The 23,368-nt window shown below is 41.4% G+C and overlaps 1 protein-coding gene across 2 annotated transcripts in view; it reads left to right on the forward strand.

Moving 5' to 3' along the window:
* The window catches only part of DNAH5 (dynein axonemal heavy chain 5), a 324,445-nt gene that overhangs the window by 59,702 nt on the left and 241,375 nt on the right, over window positions 1–23,368 (forward strand). For both annotated transcript variants that reach the window (XM_027520119.1, XM_027520118.1), the window contains exons 2-9: window positions 8,925–9,059; window positions 10,023–10,107; window positions 13,167–13,327; window positions 14,547–14,768; window positions 17,609–17,746; window positions 18,525–18,701; window positions 20,098–20,211; window positions 21,139–21,246. In XM_027520119.1, coding sequence (XP_027375920.1) covers window positions 8,925–9,059; window positions 10,023–10,107; window positions 13,167–13,327; window positions 14,547–14,768; window positions 17,609–17,746; window positions 18,525–18,701; window positions 20,098–20,211; window positions 21,139–21,246 — 1,140 coding nt within the window. The remainder of the gene's footprint in view (window positions 1–8,924; window positions 9,060–10,022; window positions 10,108–13,166; window positions 13,328–14,546; window positions 14,769–17,608; window positions 17,747–18,524; window positions 18,702–20,097; window positions 20,212–21,138; window positions 21,247–23,368) is intronic.

Below are 23,368 nucleotides of genomic sequence, written 5' to 3' on the forward strand. Positions count from 1 at the left end.
ACTGCAGCACGCCAGGACTCCCTGTCCATCACCACCTCCCAGAGTTTACTCAAACTCATGTCCATTGAGTGGGTGTTAGAGTTTGGATTATGGAATGCTGGGGGGAGAGGAGGTAAGTTGGTGATGGGGACATGCCTCTAAGCAGATTTTGGGTTGGCTTGGGTAAAAAATCCACACACAGTGACAGGTAAGGTGGGATCTTCTATATGCTTGGAAAGAATGACGGGTAAGGGAGTTGGTAAATGGGGAGATTTAGGGGCCCTGAAAACTTCAGCAACAATAGACAAGATTCCAGAACTTACTCTCAGGTGGAAAGAAAATTGATGGGACCTTCTCTGTTGAAGTGCTAGCTAGCTCTTTGCGATGGAGGGGGAGTGCAACTCTTGTTAAATAAAGGAGGGCTTCCCTGGAGCACCTGCTGGGAGTGGATTAGTCAGCGTGGAGTGTCTCTCCCTCCCAGGAACCACTCTGCTCAAGTGCTCTTAACGCGGGAAGGAGGTGTAGCACTTCCTCCTGCAGCTGTGGCCCTTCACCTGGAGAAGTGACATAAAAGGGGAGGAAGGGAAGTTAAGATGCCAGAAGCGCAGTGGGGAGTGGAGCCTTGCTCCCTTGCGGCTCTTCCAGCCAATTAATCTTCCAGCAGGTTCGGATGGTCCAGGAGGCATCGTCACAGAGCAGCCTCTCCCAGGGAGGAAACTGGGCCCTGAGGGTTATGGTGAAAATGCTGGAAGACAGAAAAGGGAGGCTTTTCTTTGTTGGAAGACATGGAAATTGGGTTAACTTGGAGAGGGCCCTTTCATTTGTAGAAATGAGAAGCAGAACTGCTTCCATCTCTTTCTGTAAGTCAGCATGTTTGAATGGGATGTAGGCTAAGTGAGGTTAGTTATAGTGGCTGTGAATTGAGGGGGAGCCATTATCCGTACTAATGATGGAGTTCCGTGCAGTGGTTTCTGCTGAAGTCATAACAACATGCAAGACCCAGGAGCTTATTGACTGAATTCTGCACCTGCCATGGACTCACATGGAGCTAGAATAATTTTCACCAGCCCTTAATTACTTGAATGTGACTTGTGAATGATAAACTTGGTTAATCATCCCCTGATTAGATAGCAATTGAGGCTCTGCTAAGTGCTAGGCGCTGTTCTGGGTACTGGAGATGCTGCGGAAATCAAAATAGAAAACGTCCCTCCCTGTGGAGCTGCTCCTCTTGTAGGAATGATGAGATTCAGGTGATGTTTATTTTATTTTACCCTTTAGGAGATAGGCAGGATCAGCTTAAATACATGGCACACCAATGAGGGAAACCAGCCTGGGCCATTTGGATCTCTCCCTTCAAAAAAGAAAAATAAATACTTATTTTTATCAGTAACCAGGCATTGTATTTCATTTTTTAAATTGGAGTATAATTGCTTTACAATGTTGTGCTATTTTCTACTGTACAACGAAGTGAATCAGCTATTGTTGTTCAGTTGCTAAGTCATGTCCGACTCATTGTGATCCCTTGAACTGCAGCATGCCTGGCTTCCCTGTCCTTCACTATCTCCTGGAATTTGCTTGAATTTATGTCCATTGAGTTGATGATGCTATCTAACCATCTCATCCTCTGCTGCCCCCTTCTCCTTTTGCCTTCAGTCTTCCCCAGCATCAGGGTCTTTTCCAATAAGTTGGCTCTTCACATCAGGTGGCCAAAGTATTGGAGCTTCAGCTTCAGCATCAGTCCTTCCAATGAATAGTCAGGGTTGATTTCCTTTAGGATTGACTAGTTTGATTTCCTTGCTGTCCAAAGGACTATCAAGGGAATCAGCTATCTGTATACATAAATCCCTTCCCTCTTGGGCCTCCCTCCCACCCCAGGCATTTTACTTAGACATACACTTTGAGTAATTTTCCCTTCTGCTCATGGATTTGCCCTGATTCATCTACAGTTGGCAAAAATGGAATAAAGTGAAGCTAACTGGCCTAAGACGATCAAACCCATGTCCTTGGCCTCTTCAGCACTGCTTCATCAGGTGATTAATTATCTCTGGGCTTGAGACTGATATTGAGAACCAAAGTGAAATGGGTCTCAGAGGTATTTACCCTGGTGATTTAAGATAAGGAGTTTCAGTTGTAATTCATAGACTCCTCGTTATTTACGGTACTCTCCAGTGAGGATTTAAATCTACGTTGTACTCTCTCCTGCTATGTTTGTTACATTGCTATAAGCGTGGGCTTCCTTGGTGGCTAAACTGGTAAAGAATCTGCCTGCAGTGCAGGAGACTTGGGTTTGAGCCCTGGGTTGGGAAAATCTGCTGGAGAAGGGAAAGGCTACCCATTCCAGTATTCTGACCTGGAGAATTCCATGGTCTATATAGTCCTTGGGTTGCAAAGAGTCGGACATGACTGAGCGACTTTACATATGCATAAAAGAATAAAACACCCAACTACAAAATGGAAATATATTCATTAAAAAATATGCAACAGATTCTCAGTAAAACATCTCTTTCTCAGATTCAGATGGACAACAAGGCTAATTGTGTCTTCTAGAAAAGCATTTTTTTCAATATGACATATAGATATATATAAAGGTTATAGAAAGGATAGGTTATGGACCTGGTGTGAACAGTGTGACATGGATACAGGTGAAATTGTCCTTGAGTTTGGGGATGCATGGAGCCCAGCCTATTGGCTACCCAGGGAGGGAGCTTAAGTCCTGGCACTTCTGGATGTGAAGATCCAGTGGGGAATTAACCATTTGCTGAGACACAGGAACTGGACAATTTAATCTTTGCAAATACCTTTCAAGTTTGAACTTTTATCTCCATTTTATAAACAAGGGTAAGGCTTCTCATCTCATCCTCATCCTCTGCTGCACCCTTCTCCTTTGCCTTCAATCTTTCCTCGCATCAAGGTCTATTCTGAGTTGGGTGAGATGGTTAGATAGCATCGCTGACTCAGTGGACATGAATTGGAGCAAACTTCAGTTTATAGTGGAGGACAGAGGAGCCTGGCCTGCTGCAGTCCCTGGGGTCACAAAGAATTGAACACGACTTAGCGACTGAACAAGAACAAAGTTTCTCATGGAGTTGGGGATTATAACCTGAAGCCAAAATGAAATGGGTGTAGTTCACGCACTGTTTATGTAGATGAACATGTAGACCTGGGCTTTGGTGCTTTAGAGGTAACGGCAAAGCTTAGTATATAAAAAAAAAAATTGGAAGGATGGGTTTGTCACGAGAAAAAGTCATGGAGCTTTATTATGAAGACACATGGCATTGGGTCTTTGTTGGGATTCATATTTTAAAATCTCAAGTCCTATTCCAGACCTCTCCTGATCTGATAAAAAGACCCCAAGAACCCAAACCAACCAACGAAACAAACAAAAACACAAAAAACCCACCGTTAAGTCTCTTGTCTGTGTTACCTTTTTTTTTTTAAACAGCATACATTGTTTTTTTTTTTTTTTTTAATTTCTTTATTTAACTCTATCAGAATCTTCACTGTGTCATGCGGGATCTTTCATTACTGCACAGGGATTCTCTAATTGTGGCCTGAAGGCTCAGTAGTTGCCCTGAGGCATGTGGGATCTTAGTTCCTGGACCAGGGATTGAATCTGAGTCCCCTGCATTTCAAGGCAGATTCTTAACCACTGGACCCCCAGGGAAGTCCCTGTGTTAATTTTTGAATCAGTGAGAAGTAATGCAAATGTTAAGAGATGGAAAGGGACTTAGCTGTCACAGAGTCCTACACTTCGATTTTAGAGTTGCAGAACCTGAAGTCTGGAAGGCTTAAAAGACAGATGCAAGGTCTTACAATTAGGGGCCACCCTGGGGCTGGAGCCCAGTCTGGCACCAGTGCTCACTTGTGTACATGACATTGCTCTACCTTGAAATCAGCACTTGTTTCTTGGGAGGGAGTACATTACTCCCTCTTTCATTTCAAAATGGTAGTAACATTATTTGTCACAAGTTACAGAAATATTGCAGAAATATTTTATTTTTTATTCTGCAAACCTTAGCTTGCTTATCATTAAAAATTTTTTATTGGAGTGTAGTTGATTTACAATGTTGTGTTAGTTTTTTTTTTCATACAGCAAAGTGAATCATTTATACATATATATATATCTATTCTTTTTAAAATTCTTTTCCCATATAGGTCATTACAGAGTATTGAGTAGAGTTCCCTATGCTGTACAGTAGGTCCTTCTTAGTTATCTGTTTTACATATAGTAATGTATATATGTCAACCCCAAATCTCCCAATTTATCCCCCTAGTGACAATAAGTTTGTTCTCTGTATCTGTGACTCCATTTCTGCTTTGCAAGTAAGTTGATTTGCATCATCGTTTTAGATTCTACATGTAAGTGATACCATCGTATTTGTCTTTCTCTGTCTGACTCATTGCCCTCACTGTGACAGTCTCTAGGTCTATCCACGCTGTTGCAAATGACATTACTTCATTCTTTTTCATGGCTGAGTAATATTCCACTGTATATATGTACTACATCTTCTTTATCCATTCATCTGTTGATGAACATATAGCTTGCTTTCAGGTCTTGACCATGGCAAAACTGTGGTGCCATGAACAAACTGCTTGTATTGTTGTGAGTTAGAGCTTTTTCCAGAAATATGCCCAGGAGTGGGACTGCTGGATCATACGGTAGCTCTGTTTTTAGCTTTTTGAGGGACCTCCGTACTATTCTCTATAGTGTTGTATCAGTTTACATTCCCACCAAAAGTACAGGAGAGTTCCCTTTCTCTACATCCCCTCTAGCATTTATTGTTTATAGATTTTTTTGATGATGGCCATTCTAATTGGTGTGAGGTGATATTTCATTGTAGTTTTGCTTTTGCAGAAATATTTTAAACATTGCTCTAGATTTCCTTGAACATTGAATAGGTTTCTGAACCTATTCCCCATCTCTATCAGTTGGAGCTTGCTCATGCAAAGAAAACAATTTTAATGTGATCCTTTAAAAAAAAAATGCCATAGTTCACCTCTTGCCTTTGTCATCCTGTTTCCAAGATGTTCCAAAGGCCAACAGGACAAACCACCTCCAACTAATCATCTGATTGCTTGCTCCTGCAGTTCCTTGGCAGCCAGAAAGCTTCAGGTTCAAGTTTAGGGGCTGACAACACGCTGATCCAATCACCAAATATTTATTTGACACTGTTGACTTTCTGTGGTAGTAAAAAAAAAATCCCTCATTGTACCAGGATACCTTAGTATAAGGCAATGAAAGTTGAGATTGATAAACACTGCTCTTTCATCTACATGGCACTAGGGTTAATTTCACATTACTTAGGAGATAGGCTAGTTATGTAAGAACATATTCAATGCTTAACATGCTTTTAAATATAATGCTGAAAACATTTACTTTAAAAACACATTTGGTTTTATATATAAAACTGCTTTAGAAGTTTTCCCCTGTGATATTTAAGTAAAATAAAATAACTAGTGTTCTGCTTTAGAGGCTAATCTCTCCCTTCCTCCACTAGAATATGTTCTTTTTTTTTTTTCTGTTGGAATCTTGTAAAATCGAGTCATAGAATAATGCGTTGCCATGGCAGAATCCTATAGAAATTTCTATGTTCGTTGGAAGCCTTCAGTTGGTTTGCGTCCTGACTTTACTGGCTCTTTAGTTTTGAAATGTGTTTTTGGCTGCCCAGCATTTGCCATCTAGTTGATTTGTTGCTGGGTCCCTGGCTCCCCTGATTGCCGACTGTGCCTACACACTGCTGGAGACATTTAGTATAAACCCAGAAATATCGCTTTGAGAAAAGTCTTTTATTCCTCCCTGCCTTGAATGTGGAACACAGTCAGAGAACAGACATTTTCCTGGTTTTAGCCATGGTTGAAAAGAGATTTAAATTTACTTCTATATGATGTTTATGGAATGTGCATTTTGGGTTAAGACCAGTGTCAGTTCTTTTCTTTAGGGAAATGGCAAGAAGATAGGTAGATTGTTTTTTGGAACCTTAACCTTACCCTGCACCCTCATCCCCACCCCCAACCAATTTGTCTCTCAAGCAGTTCCTTCAGTTTCGGACAAATGAATATAAATTGCATATGTCTAGTGATAGTCTTTCAATAACCCTGAAATTCCCAATTTTTTCCTCTTAACTTTTTATTAATTCTATTGTATCTTAAAAAATTCTCCTTTGACTCTAAATTTTCCTTTTTCTACTAGTAACCACATCTCTTTCCTTTACAGTCAAGTTTCTGGAAAGGGTAGTATGTTTCTCTTTTCCCAATCATTCTTTTCTGTGGTTCTGCATCCATTGGTTTTCTGTCCAACTAATGAAATTATTCTAAAAGAATTACTCTGTTGCCTCATGCTGCATAACAAATCATATCAGAACTTAATGGCTTAACTATCTGATATCAATTATCTGTTATCTCTTAATAGCTCTGTTGTCTCTCTTGAGTCTGTGATATGCTGGGCTCAGCTGGATGGTTCTTCTGTATCACATGTCATTGTCTAGGTTGCAGTCAGCTGTAGGCTTGACTAGGTTGGAATGTCCAAGATAGTTTGCAAATTGGTGCTCGAGTGTCAGTTAGAACAGTGGTCCACAACTTTTTTGGCACCAGGGACCGATTTTGTGGAAGACAATTTTTCCACAGACTAAGGAGTGGGGGGATGGTTTCAGGATGATTCAAGTGCATTATGTTTATTGTGCACTTTGAAAGTGAAAGTGTTAGTCACTCAGTTGTGTCCGACTCTTTGCAACCCTGTGGACTGTAGACCTCCAGGCTCCTCTGTCCATGGGGCTTCCCAGGTAAGAATACTGGAGTGGGTTGCCATTTCATTCTCCAGGGCATCTTCCTGACCCAGGGATCAAACCCAGATCTCCTGCATTGCAGGCAGATTATTTACCACCTGAGCCAACCAGGGAAGCCCTATTATTTCTACTCTAATGCTGCTGCTGATCTGACAGCAGGTACTGGCCTGCAGCCCAGAGGTTGGGGACCCCTGAACTAGGAGATCTGTTGAGCTGTTGACTAGAGTGCCTTGGTTTTTCCCCGTTTGGTCTCCCCATGTGATTTGGACATTTTATAGCATGGTAACTGGGTTCTGAGGGAGTATTTGGAAATGCAAAGGCAGAAGCTGACAGTTTCTGCAGGACTGGCCTAGGAAGTTTTACATTCTCACTTCTTTCCATATTTTTTTGGGTGAAAACTGGTCACAGTTCCAGCCAGATTCAAGAGGAGGGGATAGAGAGACCACCTCTTGATCGGTTAGTGGCACAATCACATCACAGAAGAGCTATGGGATGCTGAAGCTGTCTTGTAAATGCAATTGCAAGGAAGATCTGGCCCACAATGTCTGTTTTGCTATATTGAGAACCGGTGTCTGTCTCTGCAGTGCGAATTCCCCTTGGGCTCCAGATGCACGTTCCGAAGGAACTGTCTGTCCCAGGCTCTGCAAATGTGTTTGCAGGCTCTGCAAACACATCCACCTGCCTGGCCTTCCTGTCTCCAGACTTGTATCACTTCACTCCACTTTTTACACTGCTGTCACAATGACTGATGTTTTGATGCAGCATGGACAGCTAAACATCTCTCCTGATTTGAAACTCATCAGTGATTCCCCATGGACTTAAGATAATGTTTATATTTTCTTCCATGGCTCATAAGATATTTTATGATTTGACTTCTCTCTCATTTCCTATTATGTTTTTCTAGTTCAAGTTCAGCCATCCTGGCTGCCTTGTGTTTTCCAGAGTTGCTATGGTTTCTTATGCCTTTTGGCCTTTGAATCTGCAGAAATGCCTCTGTCCCAGGTAGTGTAGTCAAATCTCCTTCAACTCCAGGCTTAAGTCAACTCTTCCTGAAACTTTCCCGGTACCTTCCACCCCTCCTCAGCACTGGGCTAGAGGGGGATTCTCCCTTTGGTTCCATCTCTGAAGACCCATGAATGCCCTTGCATAAATCTTATGCTCCTGTATCAACCATAATGCCAGTCTGTCCTGTTTACATTTTCTGCTCATATTCTGCAAACCAGTCTGTTAGTTTTTTGAGGTCACTGGGTAGTGTTTGCCTCTGTAGTGCTCATACATATTTGGGGTTTAACAACTGTTAAAAACAAGAAGGATTCAGAGCTACTGGCTAGCATTAAAGATAATGCACATACTTAAGATTAATTGGAAGTTGAATATTGATTGATGGTGAAATGGTTGAATAATTATCCATATTGTTAAATATTTTGCAGCCATTAAGCAAGTTAGAATAGTCTGTATTAAACTAGAAAGAAGTCTATGATGTATTATTAAGGGAAAATGCATGAAAAATGTTTATAGTATAATATAAATAGAAATCTGTATATATATTTGTATATGTTTGTATGAACAGAGCACACATGGAAAGATACGCTTCAAACTGCAACATTGGTGGCACTAAACTTGTTTATTATTGTAATTAACAGTCAACAGGTAAAAAGTAAGCAATGCTATTCATAAATTAATTTCAAGACCAGATATGAACTTTTAGACAAGCAAGAAACATAGGGAATAGTGTAGAAGAATATGTATTACTTTAGTGGCATAGGGAATGTTTACAAAAATGAGATTTTTAAAAAATTTTGCTGTGTGTCTTATATATAAGGTCTTTTGAATGCTTATATATGTATGAAATTAAGTCTGTAAAGATTTAGAACAAAATGTTAACAGTAATATTATCTGGTTGGCAGGTGACTTTTGCTTCTTCTTTTGGCTTATCTGTGTTATATAATTTCAAAACAATGAGCACATCTCATTTCCATAGTAGAAATAACATTATTTCTAAATATAGAAGATAGTACATAAAAAGTGGTACCATTAAGCTGTGTGATAGCTGAATACCTAAGACTTGAAAAAGCAATGGTAGTATGAAATTACAAAATGAATTAGAGTGAATCCATTTGAGAACAGTGGTTGTCATATAACATTTTTCTTCCCTTTTTTTAGCAAAGACTGAAGGAAGAAAAAGAAGCCAAGCGGGCTCGTCTGGATGGGAGACATGACTATTTATTTGGGATTGTAGCTTCCTGTGTGGACCTAAACAAAACTGAAGTGGAGGATGCCATTCTTGAGGGGAATCAGGTGCGATGCATTTGTGTTCCCACTGACTTGATTATGGAGGGCACAGTTCATGTTGTCCTACGGCAGGGTCTGTGCTGGGCCTTAGGGAAGGGTGTCTGTTTCAACATGGACAGGACCCCATTCTGACTCGATACAGGTGATGGTGATGGCAGAATGAGCTTGGGGCTCTCCAGCTCTCCATGTTAAAATCATCATTTGAGTTCCATGATCCTGACAGAGATGTCAGAGATATCTGACATCTCTGACAGTGAGAGATGTCAGTGAAGCTGGGCTTGGGTGCCATTTTGGAATCTGAGGTTAGAGAACAGAATCTCCTCTTAGCTGCTAATTTATCTTTTTTTTTTTTGACTTTATCCTGTTCTATCCTGGGAGATTGAGTCGTGCCATAGTTCCCTGGCTTTGACTCTGGTTTCTTTTGTTCCTGACCTTGACTTCCATATCCTGCCATGGAGCAGGCCAGTTGGCAGACCTTTAGATGTACACAGAACCTCATGGACGGGACGAAGTTGTGAGACGGTGGAGCATTCCGTAGTCATACATGTTCTCATCATGGTGGTTTTCCAAGGTTATTGGACTTTAATGATATTTTTCTGTAGTGTGTTAGACTGCATTTTGAAAGGTGTGGTCTCTCTGATCTGTAACTGGGTGAAAAATTAAATATATTTATATCTGCCTGTAACAGCTCAGCACTTTAAGAAATTAGCCAATATTAAGGGACAATCTCTTTTCAGATGTGTGGATGTAGCAAATACTTTTACGATTCATCAGATCACTTCTTTGAATTTAGCCTTTACTGTGGTAAGATGTTTATTCTTGTGTGGTTTTTATGTTATAAGAAATGTGCTCTATATGGTTTGGGTAAACTGAAATCTTACCTGAATAAGAAAGATGATAATAAATGCTGATTTAAACCTGGTTTCTGATTCAGAACAAAGCCATTACCTTGCTTTTCCTTTTTCCCAGATTGAAAGAATCGATCAGCTTTTTGCTGCTGGAGGCCTTCGTCACCTCATGTTTTACTATCAGGATGTGGAGGTAGTGGAAACAGGTATTTAAAGTTGATGTCGCATAACCCAGAAATGTGTTGTTAGATTTACCCAAGGACAGCATGAAGCAGAGGCCACTGCGAGGACTTTATCCTGGGGGATGGGACAGGTGAGGAGTGGGGGATGAGGCCCAGTGAAACAGGTCCTGTTTGTACCTCAAGCAAAGGACAGATAACGGTGGCTCTGCAGCCTGGTTCTAACTTCAGTTGGGATATTTTGTTTTCCTTTTCAGGCTGTGCTGGTAGCTAGAGAATGATAAAATAATTTACATTTTGAGATTTCCTTTCCTTACATGTTAGTTCATTCTGTGCCATTATGTTCTAGAACTTCCACTGGGCATCTGTTTCTTCTCTATTTCTTTTGAACATAGGAATTATTGCCAAGATGTGTAATAGGAGTTTTTTTTTTTAGTTAAATATCACATCATGTTTATTTTCTACTGACTGTGACTCAAATGAATAATATTGAATGACAAGTTTAGTCATTTTCACTTAAGATAAACTTGCAAATCTCTATGTGGATTCTATTGATATATCCCCGTCTACTTTTATGTGAATTAATATAATTTTAAAGCCAAACTAAGGACATAAATATATTATGATTATATTAAAATATCATATGCAATCCCTTGTGACCTTTTTGATGGAAGAGAAGATAGTTGTTGCTCTTGGCATAGAATATGACCATGATTTTTTATTTAAAAACTGAGGAAATTATGCATGCATAAGTGACTGGCATTTCCCCCAGATTATCTGCTTTATATTTTGTGGTCAGAAAGGGCATTGTATTTTGAGTAAAAAAATCAAAACAAGACAAATTTTGAGTCCTGTCCCAGATTGCAAAGCACAAGCTGAGTTAGGCTAACTGAGTGAATGTGAAGTTCGCCATGAACTCTGCACGGGGTGAGGCTGGCCTTTGTGTGTCACCTTACATGGCACACAGGGTGCAGGGGTGTGAACGTAAGTGCGAGCTTGTTTTTCTTCCCCACTCTCCCTTTAAACCTTTTCAGTAGGAGCAGCTTTTCTTCTGAACTTAAATTGCAATTCAGACAACCCCATGAACTTTGCTGGATACTTTTAGATAAAAATACAGAGTGAAGTAAGCCAGAAAGAGAAAGACAAATACACATTAACGCATATATGTGGAAACATGGTACCGATTAACCTATTTTCAGGGCAGGAATAGAGACTCAGATGTAAGAATGGACCTATGGACATGGGGAAGGGAAGGATGAATTGGGAGATTGGGACGGACCTATAGGCACTGCCTTGTGTGAAATAGATAGCTAGCAGGAACCTGCCATGTAGCACAGGGAGCTCAGCTAGGTGGTCTGTGATGACCTAGAGGGGTGGGATGGGGGATGGGTGGGTGGCAGGGAGGCTCAAGAGGGAGGGGGCGTATATAACTGATTCACTTCATTGTACAACAAAAACCAACACATCATTGTAAAGCAACTATAACCCAGTTAAAAAAAAAAGAATAAAAGTTCCCATGGTTGCGTCCAATTACAAACACAGCCTCAATTCAGAAAGTAAAAATATCCAGTTGATCAAAACTAGTTTATCTAAAGTTAAATCTCTTCCACTCTTGGCCCTCCCCCTTTCCTTTCATCCCACCCACCTTTGCAGCAGAGGCCTCTGAGGGTCAGTATCTGCAGTGGGAGAGGAGCAGATGGTCTCCTTTTCTCCTTCAACTCACCCCTCCACCCCCTACCCCCATCCTGTTAACCACAGTTTTTGAGTGTGTCAGGGCAGAGATAAGAGGGAAGAGGGAGCAGTGAAGTTTTTACTTGGCTGGCACCTGTTGTGAGCTAGCTGACCTGGAATTCTCAGGCCTTGCTCAGATGAGATGTCAGAGGAACAAAAGACGAAGTTAACTTGCTCCATGTAAATGGCTAGGACGTGCAGCAACTTGCTCCACGTAAATGGCTAGGACGTGCAGCCGGAGGTGGAAACCCTGGGAGACTGACTGTGGAGCCCACATCAGCCATCACTTTGCTGTCCTGCCTCCCCTGCGTCTTTCTGACTCCGGTGATCTGGAGGGCCAGCTGGATCAGAACAACAGGATGTAGAGGTTCTGCAGTCATAACTGGATTTGGATCTTGGCTCTCCTGGTGTGTGACTTGAGGCGGGTCACAGCTGTCCTCAGGGTTGCAAGCAGTTTCAAAAACGTAGACATGGTACCAGCCAGGGCTTCCCAGGTGATGCTAGTGGTGAAGAACCCGCCTGCCAGTGCAGGAGACATAAGAGCTGTGGGTTCGATCCCTGGCTCAGGAAGATCATGGCATGGCAACCCACTCCAGTATTCTTGCCTGGAAAATCCCAGAGGAGCCTGGAGGGCTACAGTTCAGAGGGTTGCAAAGAGTCGGACCTGACTGAAGACTTAGCACGCATGCATGGTACTGAGCAGAAGCCCTGATGCACAACATTTACCAGTAGATGCTGTCTCCTCCTTCACCCTTTCTCACTGGCCCCTTGATGGCCCCATCAAGGATGACTTGCAGCTCCAGCAAGAATTTGCTCTGGACTGAACTCTCTTATTGGAGAAGACAATGGCACCCCACTCCAGTACTCTTGCCTGGAAAATCCCATGGATGGAGGAGCCTGATAGGCTGCAGTCCATGGGGTTGCACAGAGTTGGACACAACTGAAGCGACTTAGCAGCAGCAGCAGCAGAACTCTCATTCCTATTTCTTCCATTTCTGTTTTTCCCTGGAGCACCAATTTTGAAGTGAACTTGTGGTCTGGAATTAAGCAGATCCTTTCATTTACTTTTTATTCTTTATTTTTTATTGAAGTATAACTGACTTACAATATTAGATTCATTTCAGGTGTACAGCACAGGGATTCAGTATTTTTGTCTGTCTCAAAATGATCACTATATAAAACAGATCCTTTGAGATTCCTTTAGGGTTCAGGCTAGAGGTGGTCCAAGGGATGGAGCTTGTAGGGCACCAGGATGAGTCAACATGACAGTATTTTAACAGGGAAGCCTCATTCTAAGAGATGACCACGTGGACGTAGTATAGCATTTGTGGGACTAAAATCCTTTTCATTTGTAGGGCAACTTGGCTCTCCAGGAGGAGTAAACTCTGTTTCTGGAAAGATGAAAAAACCCAAGGTGTTTGTGACCGAGGGAAAAGATGTTGCTCTTACTGGGGTGTGTGTGTTCTTCATCAGGACCAACCCTGCCAGAGCTATCACCCCTGAGAACATCCATCGGGTAAGAGGCAACAGCTCCTGAATTACTAAAAATCACAAAAATTCTACCCTCAAGATACCTTCCATGGAGACTACCACTGTATTCATTAAATATTTAAAACTGCTTTCACAGCAATATTTTCAAGTCACTTAAAGTAAGCAGTCAAGAGGATGGTTCCTTTAAATCTGTTGAATAAGAGGAATTAATAGTCAGTTTATTAATGAAAATTGATATAACATTATATGTATCTGTGTGAATGTAAAACAGTGAGATTTTTTTCTTTCAAAAAGAATTTCCTGGGACTTCCCTGATGGTCCAGTGGCTTAAACACCATACTCCCAGTGCAGGGAGCCCAGGTTCAATCCCTGGTTAGGGAACTAGATCCTGTTTGCCACAGCTAAGAATTTGCAAGCCACAACTGAAAATCCTAAGTGCCACAGCTGAGACCCAGTGTAGCCAAATAAATAAATGAATATTAAAAAAGAATTTCCTTTCTGGCTTACTTCACTCTGCATAATAGGCTCCAGTTTCATCCACCTCATTAGAACTGATTCAAATGTATTCTTTTTAATGGCTGAGTAATACTCCATTGTGTATATGTACCACAGCTTTCTTATCCATTCGTCCGCCCATGGACATCTAGGTTGCTTCCATGTCCTGGCTATTATAAACAGTGCTGCGATGAACATTGGGGTACATGTGTCTCTTTCAATTCTGGTTTCCTCAGTGTGTATGCCCAGCAGTGGGATTGCTGGGTCATAAGGCAGTTCTATTTCCAGTTTTTTAAGGAATCTCCACACTGTTCTCCGTAGTGGCTGTACTAGTTTGCATTCCCACCAACAGTGTAAGAGGGTTCCCTTTTCTCCACACCCTCTCCAGCATTTATTGCTTGTAGACTTTTGGATCGCAGCCATTCTGACTGGCGTGAAGTGGTACCTCATAGTGGTTTTGATTTGCATTTCTCTGATAATGAGTGATGTTGAGCATCTTTTCATGTGTTTGTTACAGCTCATTTATTTATTTGCCTGCTCTGGGTCTTAGTTATGGCATGTGGGATCTAGTTCCCTGATCAGGGATCAAACTTGGGCCCCCTGTGTTGGGAGCGTGGAGTCTTAGCCACTGAACTACCAGGGAAGTCCCTGCTTTACTCATTTGGCAGGTCTTCATTTATGAATGACAGTAGCTAGATTGCAGTTGAAGATCCTTTTTACGATAAAGGTTTTTCCCCATTGTTTTGCAGGAGGTGAGCTTCAACATGCTTGACACCGCAGACGGGGGTCTGCTCAACAGCATGAGACGTTTGCTGTCTGACATCTTCATTCCCGCTCTCAGAGCCACGAGCCATGGCTGGAGTGAGCTCGAGGGCCTTCCGGAAGCCTCCAGCCTTCGGCAGGAGTTCCTGGGCTCCCTGGAAGGCTTTGTGAGCATCCTGGCCAGCGCACAGGAGAGTTTGAAGGAGAAGGTAAGAACAACTATGTTATTTCTTCAAAAAGTATCTGATGGTGAACAAATCAACACCTAGGTGTGTAATACTTCTCTTAGAGGGTCTTGATTCCACTACTTTGCAAATCTTGAAAATATATTGTGTGTGCTTTATTGTCCCTTGAAAATGTGGTGGTGACTAGATTTAAATTCCTGTCATTTGGAGCAATGAGTGCTTTGTGGGTTCCTTAGAAATACTGGCCATGGTGGAGAGTTTTACTCTGTCATGTCAGATGTTGGACTGCAAGAAGAGCATGAAGTGCTTCTGGTATTGCTCTGCAACTTAGAAGGAGAAATTTGGAGCCAGAGTGTGGTGTGTGTTTCAGGGGTGGTGGTGATGGGGAGGTTGGGGGGTGATGATGATGGTAGGGATGGGAGGAAATTTTGAAGAGGCAGGAGGAGAGACGAATGGATATATCTGAAGACAGATTGGGTCCTGTGGTCCAGCCAGTGATCTAAAGGGCCATTAAGAAGAAGTTTGGCAGGGACTTGCCTGGTGGTCCTGTGGATAAGACTCCATGTGCCAAATGCAGGGGGCCTCGGTTCAATCCCTTGTCAGGGAACTGAAAGTGAAAGTGTTAATTGCTCAGTCATGTCTGACTCTTTGCAACCCCATGGACTGTTGCCCACCAGGCTCCTCTGTCCATGGAAATCTCCAGTCAAGAATACTGGAGTGGGTTGCCATTTCCTTCTCCGGGGATCTTCCCAACCCAGGGATCAAACCTGAGTCTCCTGTGTTGGCAGATGGATTCTTTACTGTCTGAGCCATCAGGGAAGCAGAGACTACTTGATTTTTAAAGACATAATAAGAAGGAAGAATACCGGAGTGGGTAGCCATTTCTTTCTCCAGAGGATCTTCCTGACCCAGATGTCGAACCCAGGTCTCCTTCACTGTAGGCAGATCCTTTGCCGTCTGTGCCATCAGTGAAGCCCTGCTGTCAGGGGACTAAGATCCCATAAGCCTATGTGATGCAACTACAGAAGCCTGCCTGTCACAGTGAAGACCCAGCACAACCACACATACACATACACACACAAAGAATAAGTTTGGCATTTGTGGGATTTGGCATCAGTAAAATTTGTGCCACCTACAGTGAGCCTGTGTTAGTGATTCCTTGGGGTAGAAGGTGGGGTGAATGCAAAACCATGAAAGATGACAGCCCAGATAAGGCATGAGTGGGAGACACAGAAATGGATCCTGTGAGACCAATGACAAGATAATGCTCACTGCTCTCCAGGAAATACTGAGACTCTTTGGGACCTATTGGGATGTTGGCAGGGAGGCAGACAGTAGGCTTTCTAAACGATGTGGGATGGGAGAGTTGAGTAAATGATATCCACACAGGGGGAGTTGGCTCCAGCGAACATTTGAGTTATATTCGTAGTTGACTATGATGCAGGCCACCTAAATGCAAGTTGAACTAAATTAAATAGTTATTCTCCTGAAAAGAGTACTGCTTCCACAGGGCTCCACTTCATATTGTGGTAGAGGTATTAAAAAAGTGGCTGGATCTCACACAAGAGGGAGGCGGTGCCATTTCACGAAAGGCAGAAGCTTCCCCCATAAAACCAAGGCCAGGTCTAGGAGGCAGGTGGAAGATGCAGTGTTGGGGGTGGGTGCTGAAATCTGAATTTAGAGTCTCACAGGGCTAGCTGCACCTTTCCCAGGAGGAAAATGTCCTTATTAAATACTGAGGTACTTCTGGATTGCGTGTGCGCGTGCTAAGTTGCTTCAGTCGTGTCCAACTCTTTGTGACCCTCTGGACCATAGCCCACCAGGCTCCTCTGTCCTTGGGATTCTCCAGGGAAGAGTATTGGAATGGGTTGCCTTTGCCTTCTCCAGGCTTTTGGGTTGAAAATTAAAGTTGCTCAGTTGTGTCCAACTCTTTGTGACCCCATGGACTATACAGTCCATGGAATTCTCCAATCCAGAATACTGGAGTGGGTAGCTTTTCCCTTCTCCAGGGGATGTTCCCAACCCAGGGGTTGAACCCAGGTCTCCTGAATTACAGATGGATTCTTTACCAGCTGAGTCACCAGGGAAGCCCAAGAACACTGGAGTGGGTAGCCTATCCCTTCTCTAGCGGATCTTTCCAACCTAGAAATCCAACCGGGATCGCCTGCATTGCAGGTAGATTCTTTCTGTGAGGGAAGTAAAAAATCCTGGGTTTGTTTTTCTTTTTTTGGCTGTGCCCTGCATGTGATAGGTCCCCAACCAGGGGCTGAGCCCAGGTTCCCTGTAGTGGAAGCATGGATTCTTAACCACTGGACCACCAGGGAAGATCCCTTTGGTTTCTCTGTCAAGTCAAAATCCAACACACCTTCTTTCCTACCCCTCTCTACCCCTCCCTCCCCAAATGAATTGGTGTATTTGCCATTGAACTTAGTAACTATAAGATTTTTTTTTTTTGGACAGGGACATGAGAGTCTTTCCCTCTGGTTAGTTTCAAAAAAGAATGTGATAGATTAGAGATTACCCTCCCCTCAGTCATTTTTTGAAGGTCCCCATTTTCTTTGGTTTCATGGGTTGATTCTTTAATTTCCAAGTTCCCTATCAATTCCCGAGTTCTGTGATATTGTCTGTCTGTCTGTCTGCAGTTCACACTTTTTTTTTTTTGACACAAAATTTTAATTCAGACCAATCAACTTTACTGGTGTGCTCAATACCTAAGGAGGATTCCTACACTGATTTCATGAGCGTTTCCCAGGGAGCAGGGTAGTTAGAGAGAATCTCCTTAAGATCCTTCTGGATCAACCAGAAGTGTGTGTGTGTGTGTGTAAAGTAACATCATCTTATTCTTTAACTTTCATTGTAATTAGGTGAACCTTCAAAAGTGTGACATATTTGAACTGAAAACCTTGAAGGAACCCATAGACTTCTTGACTCTAGCTAATAACCCTGAGACTATGGAAAAAATAGAAGGTTGTATGAAAGTATGGATCAAACAAACAGAACAGGTAATTTGCAGAAACCAAACATCAGACCTAGCTCTCTGAACACTGACTAGTTCACATGCCATGTGACTGAATCAGCCAGTGGAAGAAGGTTGTATCACATCCCTGTTCCATCTGCCTAAGTATTTTACTGCAAGTCCCTAAAAAAGATGAAAGGTTCACTGCAATGTTAATGTATCGTCATTAGTTAAGAAGAGATAGTAAGAATTCTAGGAGATGACAGGAAATGACTTTATATACTTGTCTACCTAAAACACTGCAGTTGGCCAGGTTTTTCCTCAAGATGTAGTTACTCTGGAGAGAATGCCTATAGGAGTACAGGAGTTTTCTAATTCAATGTGTCTTCCAAAACAAAGCTTTGGACTTAATTGTTAAAAAAAATTTCAGAAAAGTGAAAGCTAGGTGTTACATCCAATTATTGATGTTACATCAATAATGGAAATTAACCAACTGAAGGCATGAGGACTTCGCAAGGTTGTGTTTCTCTGAGGTTCTAAGTGAATAAACCAAAGAAAGTTTCTGAGATCAGGTCCTCCAAAAGGTCATGAAAGCTCCTCAAACAAGTAGTTTTAACTTAGAATGAGTCAACTAAATTTTTTTGAAATTTAAAAAATGGATACATCTCAGGTTAGTAAAAGGCTGTCATTCAAAGCATGCAAATGAATAAAAATATATCATGACTCAGATAGCAGAATTTACTTCTTTCCCTATATTTTGCTTATGTGTAACTTTTAACTCTCCAGCCGACTCATTGGCTCATGGTTCTCCTGTGCATTCACAGGTCCTTGCTGAAAACAACCAGCTGCGGAAGGAGGCGGATGACCTTGGGCCTCGAGCAGAGTTGGAGTACTGGAAAAAAAGACTGTCTAAATTTAACTACCTTTTGGATCAATTGAAGAGCCCAGATGTGAAGGCTGCATTGGCAGTGCTTGCTGCTGCCAAGTCAAAACTTCTCAAGGTTGCTTTTTGCTTTATGAACTGGGAATGGAAGTTCTTTATGCATATGTCATAGAGTAATTTGGAACAGAAAAATGTTATTCTACATTAATGAAAAAGTAACTTTAAGATTAAATGTTACTGCCCTTTTGTAATTTTATAAACTGTAGAAATAGCCTTTGAATGAAAGGTATTTATCGGCTGGTGTACATGTATGAATGGGCTTCCCTGGTGGCTCAGATGGTAAAGATTCCATCTGCAGTGCAGGAGACCCGAGTTTGATCTCTGGGTGGGGAAGATCCCTCTGGAGAAGGGAATGGCTACCCACTCCAGTATTCTTGCCTGAAGAATCCCATGGACAGAGGAGCCTAGCAATCTACTGTCCATGGGGGTTGCAAAGAATTGGACACAACTTAATGATTAACACATATTCACACACACATATGTATCTGTATTACTAGAGGGCATTGCAAGTCATTAATATGTACCATAATAACATGATTATATATTATGAATTCAGACCAATGAGGAGTAGTAATAATGAAGGCTTAAACTTTTCTAATTTTTTTTTAGAACTGGTGTATTTGTTTTATATTCCTGTGTAACAAATTACCCCAAAACTTCACCACCTGAAACAATAAATATCACCACATAGTCTGTGGGTCAGGGGTTTGGGTGTGGCTTATTGTTGTTATGTAGTCACTGAATGGTGTCCAATTCTTTTGTGACCCCATGGACTGTTGCCCTTCAGGCTCCTCTGTCCATGGGATTTCCCAGGCAAGAATACTGGAGCAAGTTGCCATTTCCTTCTCCAGGGAGTCTTCCTGACCTAGGGATTGAACCTGCATCTCCTGCACTGGCAGGCAGTCTTTACCGCTGAGCCACCTGGGAAGCCCTCAGTGTAGCTTAGCTGGGATCATCTGACTGGAGATCTCTTAAGGTTGTTGTCAGGATGCTGGCTCATCTGAAGGCCTGACTGGGGGAGGATCTTCCTCCAGGTTGCCCGTGTGGGATTCAGTTCCTTGCTGTCTGTTGGCTGGAGGCCTCCTTCAGTTCTTGGTCATAGAGAATGTCAGAGTGAGGTGCAAAATGGATTCAGCAGGCTGTGGAGGAGAAGGCGTGTAGGTGTAAATATGAAAGTGCTGCCCCCCTCCCCGCCGTGATGCTCTGTCCTAGTTATTGAAGAGATTTCATGAGAGAAGGCTTGGAAGAGATACCTTTAAACACTTAGTCGAAAAATTTTAATTGCTCTTCAGCGTGGCAGTGCCCCTCACCCCTCTGGATTGAGTTCTATGTAAGAGGCACGGGAGAGACTGAAAGTTGGACCCCTGGGACTTGGGATGACTTTTATGCAGCTGTTAGTTGGAATTTTTTCTATTAATAATTGCGTTAAAATTTCCTTCCTGTATTGTGCGTAGACATGGCGGGAGACGGATATTCGAATCACTGATGCAGCTAATGAAGCGAAGGACAATGTCAAGTATCTGTATACACTTGAGAAGTGCTGTGACCCCTTGTACAGCAGTGACCCTGTGAGTCGAAATTTCCACCTCCTTAGTCTTCTACTCATGACCCTTTTACACTAGCTGAAATGAGTGTGGAATTTTGGTTCATGAATATTGCAGTTTGTTGGAAAAGTCTTAGAAAACCTCTTTTTATTCTCAAGAAAATTATATGTGCATGTATATGCATACATGTATACACTGATGTTGAAGCTGAAACTCTAATACTTTGGCCACCTGATGCAAAGAGCTGACTCATTTGAAAAGACCCTGATGCTGGGAAAGATTGAGGGCAGGAGGAGAAGGGGATGACAGAGGATGAGATGGTTGGATGGGATCACCGACTCAATGGACATGGGTTTGGGTGGACTCCGGGAGTTGGTGATGGACAGGGAGGCCTGGTATGCTGTGGTTCATGGGGTCACAAAGAGTTGGACACAACAAGCGACTGAACTGAACTAATACATATATATGCATATACACACATGTCTGTTTCTACATATATATATTTTCCTATGTTTTCTAAGATATACATTATATTTTAAAAACATTTATTGTATATTCCATTTCCCATAAATATAGCAATTGACATCCTAAACTATACTCAAAACAACTGTGGGAAGAATTATTGGCTGACTTTAAAAAAAAAATCTTTTAACTTTCATTTGTTCCTGGTTTTATTTATTACAAAATTAACTGCTAACACAATCCTTGTCCTTAACAGAATGTTAGTGTTTCTTGCATTGAGACAAAATTTGATTAACCGCATATGACTAAATAATCAAGATGAGATTACTCCTCAATGTGTTATATTTATATAGCATGTTAGATAATATTTTAAAATTTAAATAAAAGTCTTTTACCTAAATTTTATTCTAATGAGGACAGAGTGATTAGTCTGTTAGAATTTTGCTGACTTTGATATGTTGCCCTGAAAAGTTTTGTGCTGTCTTCCAGATATCCATGATTGATGCTATTCCTACTCTTGTAAATGCAATTAAAATGATCTACAGTATCTCTCATTACTATAACACCTCTGAGAAGATCACGTCTCTGTTTGTAAAGGTAAGAGCCTGGTGTAGAGTCCGTGGTCACTTAGATTTCCTTGTCAATGGTTAATGTTGTTTTTTATAATTAGAAATTACCACATTGGCACAATCCAATGTCTCTGTATCCTACAATTTACCAAAAAGACTTAATCTCTTGATAGAAATAGAATTAAGCATACATGGGAAGCTGATTTTAGCAAATCATAAAGCATTATTTCCCAAAGTAATAATTATAAAAGATATTATATTGTTTATGTAATAAAAATGGAAAAAGATTCTTTTTAGAATTTCTTTCCCTATGATATTTAGCACATGATTTCTTCCTATTGGGTGAATTTTAATTAAGAAAAGCTATATTTAACTGGCCATCTTCAGTTTCATATTTTATGTGCTGCTGTTCCAAATTTATTTCATGCCAAGTTGTTTACTTGGTGTTATTAGAACAGTAATCATGGTAATAAAAGCCACTGCAATGTTCCAGTAATACATAAAGCAATTATAATGATTCTGCCAGAAAACATAATGATGTTTAAACCTTATGTCCTAACTCATAAGTGTTTATGGTGAACAGTGTTGCTTTTCCCATTTCCTCTCTAAGAAGGAAATGACTTTTTCATTACCAAGGTGAAAATTTTAAATGTTGTATTAAAATAGAGGCATTTCCCACTCCTCAGGACTGTGTTCAGTTCAGTTCAGTTCAGTTCAGTCATGTCCAATTCATTGCAGCCCCATGGACTGCAGCACACCAGGCTTCGCTGTCCATCACCAGCTCCTGGAGTTTACTCAAACTCATGTCTATTGAGTCGGTGATGCAATCCAACCATCTCATCTGCTCTCATATTTGGGTAGACAGGAGGGGAACCCACAAAATCCTTTTCTATACTCCTCACACTTTAATGTTATGTTGAAGTCAGGAGGGGCATTTCCCGAGTGCAAGACCCAAAAGTCAATCTGTGTTACGATGCATGTCCAGGTTTCATGCACTTTATTTGCAAGGCTTGTTTTAGAACCTAACTGTGAAACCTAATTTGAACCTAATTCTCTCATTTTTTTTTAAAATTCTCTCATTTTCAAAAACCTTTCGTTATGAAAAATTTGCAGCGGCACAAAAGGAAATATAATTGTATACTGGATCCCCTTGTGCATATCACCCAGATTACCCACTGTCAACACATGGCCAGTCTTGTTCCACCTAACCTTTGCACTGCAATCCCAGGCATACATACAGTACAGTCATCCCATTTTCCTTTTAATTTATTAAAATTAAATTTTAATTTTAAAATTTTAAAATTAATAAAATTTTAATTAATTAAAAAATCCCCAGTAGAATTCTGAAGTTTTTTTTTTTTTTTTTTAAGTTTAAAGGGATAAAGTGTTGGCTTTACATACATTATATTTACTCTTTTTTCTATTGTCTTCTGCTTTTGACTTTTCTGCTACAGATCATGGTGTCATGAAATGATCAGGGTGGACAGTTCTTTTCATGGCACTTGGAAACTGTGAGTTAGATTTTTAGAGAAGGCTGCTGAAGAAGGAGACTTAGGAAAGCTCTTGATAGCTTTTAGGTAGGGAAGTGGTTGGCTAAGACATTCATCCTGCATTAACGTGAGGGTCTGAATTGTTGATTTTCTGTAGTGCCTCCAACTCTGTGATTTTACGAATCATTTTGATAATAGGAGCTTCCCTCATGGCTCAGATGGTAAAAGAATCTGCTTGCAATGCGGAAGACTCAGGTTTGATCCCTGGATGGGAAGATCCTCTGGAGAAGGAAATGGCAACCCACTCCAGTACTCTGGCCTGGAAAATTCCGTGGATGGAGGAGCCTGGTGGGCTACAGTCCATGGGGTCGCAAAGAGTCAGACACGACTGAGTGACTTCACTTTCACTTTCTTTCACTTTTGATAATAGCTGTGTAGAATTTAAAAAGGTTGACTAGAAGCAGAGAGTAGAATGGGTGGTTGCCAGGGGCTGGAAGAGTGTGGAAAATGGGACGATGTTGGTCAAAGGCTGCAAGCTTAGAGTTGTAAGATGACTGAGTTCTGGGGTCTAATGTACAGCTTGAAAGTGAAAGTGAAAGTCACTCAGTTGAGTCTGACTGTTTGTGATCCCATGGACTGTACAGTCCACGGAATTCTCCA

Source organism: Bos indicus x Bos taurus, chromosome 20, assembly GCF_003369695.1.
Source record: "Bos indicus x Bos taurus breed Angus x Brahman F1 hybrid chromosome 20, Bos_hybrid_MaternalHap_v2.0, whole genome shotgun sequence".
Lineage (NCBI taxonomy): Eukaryota > Metazoa > Chordata > Mammalia > Artiodactyla > Bovidae > Bos > Bos indicus x Bos taurus.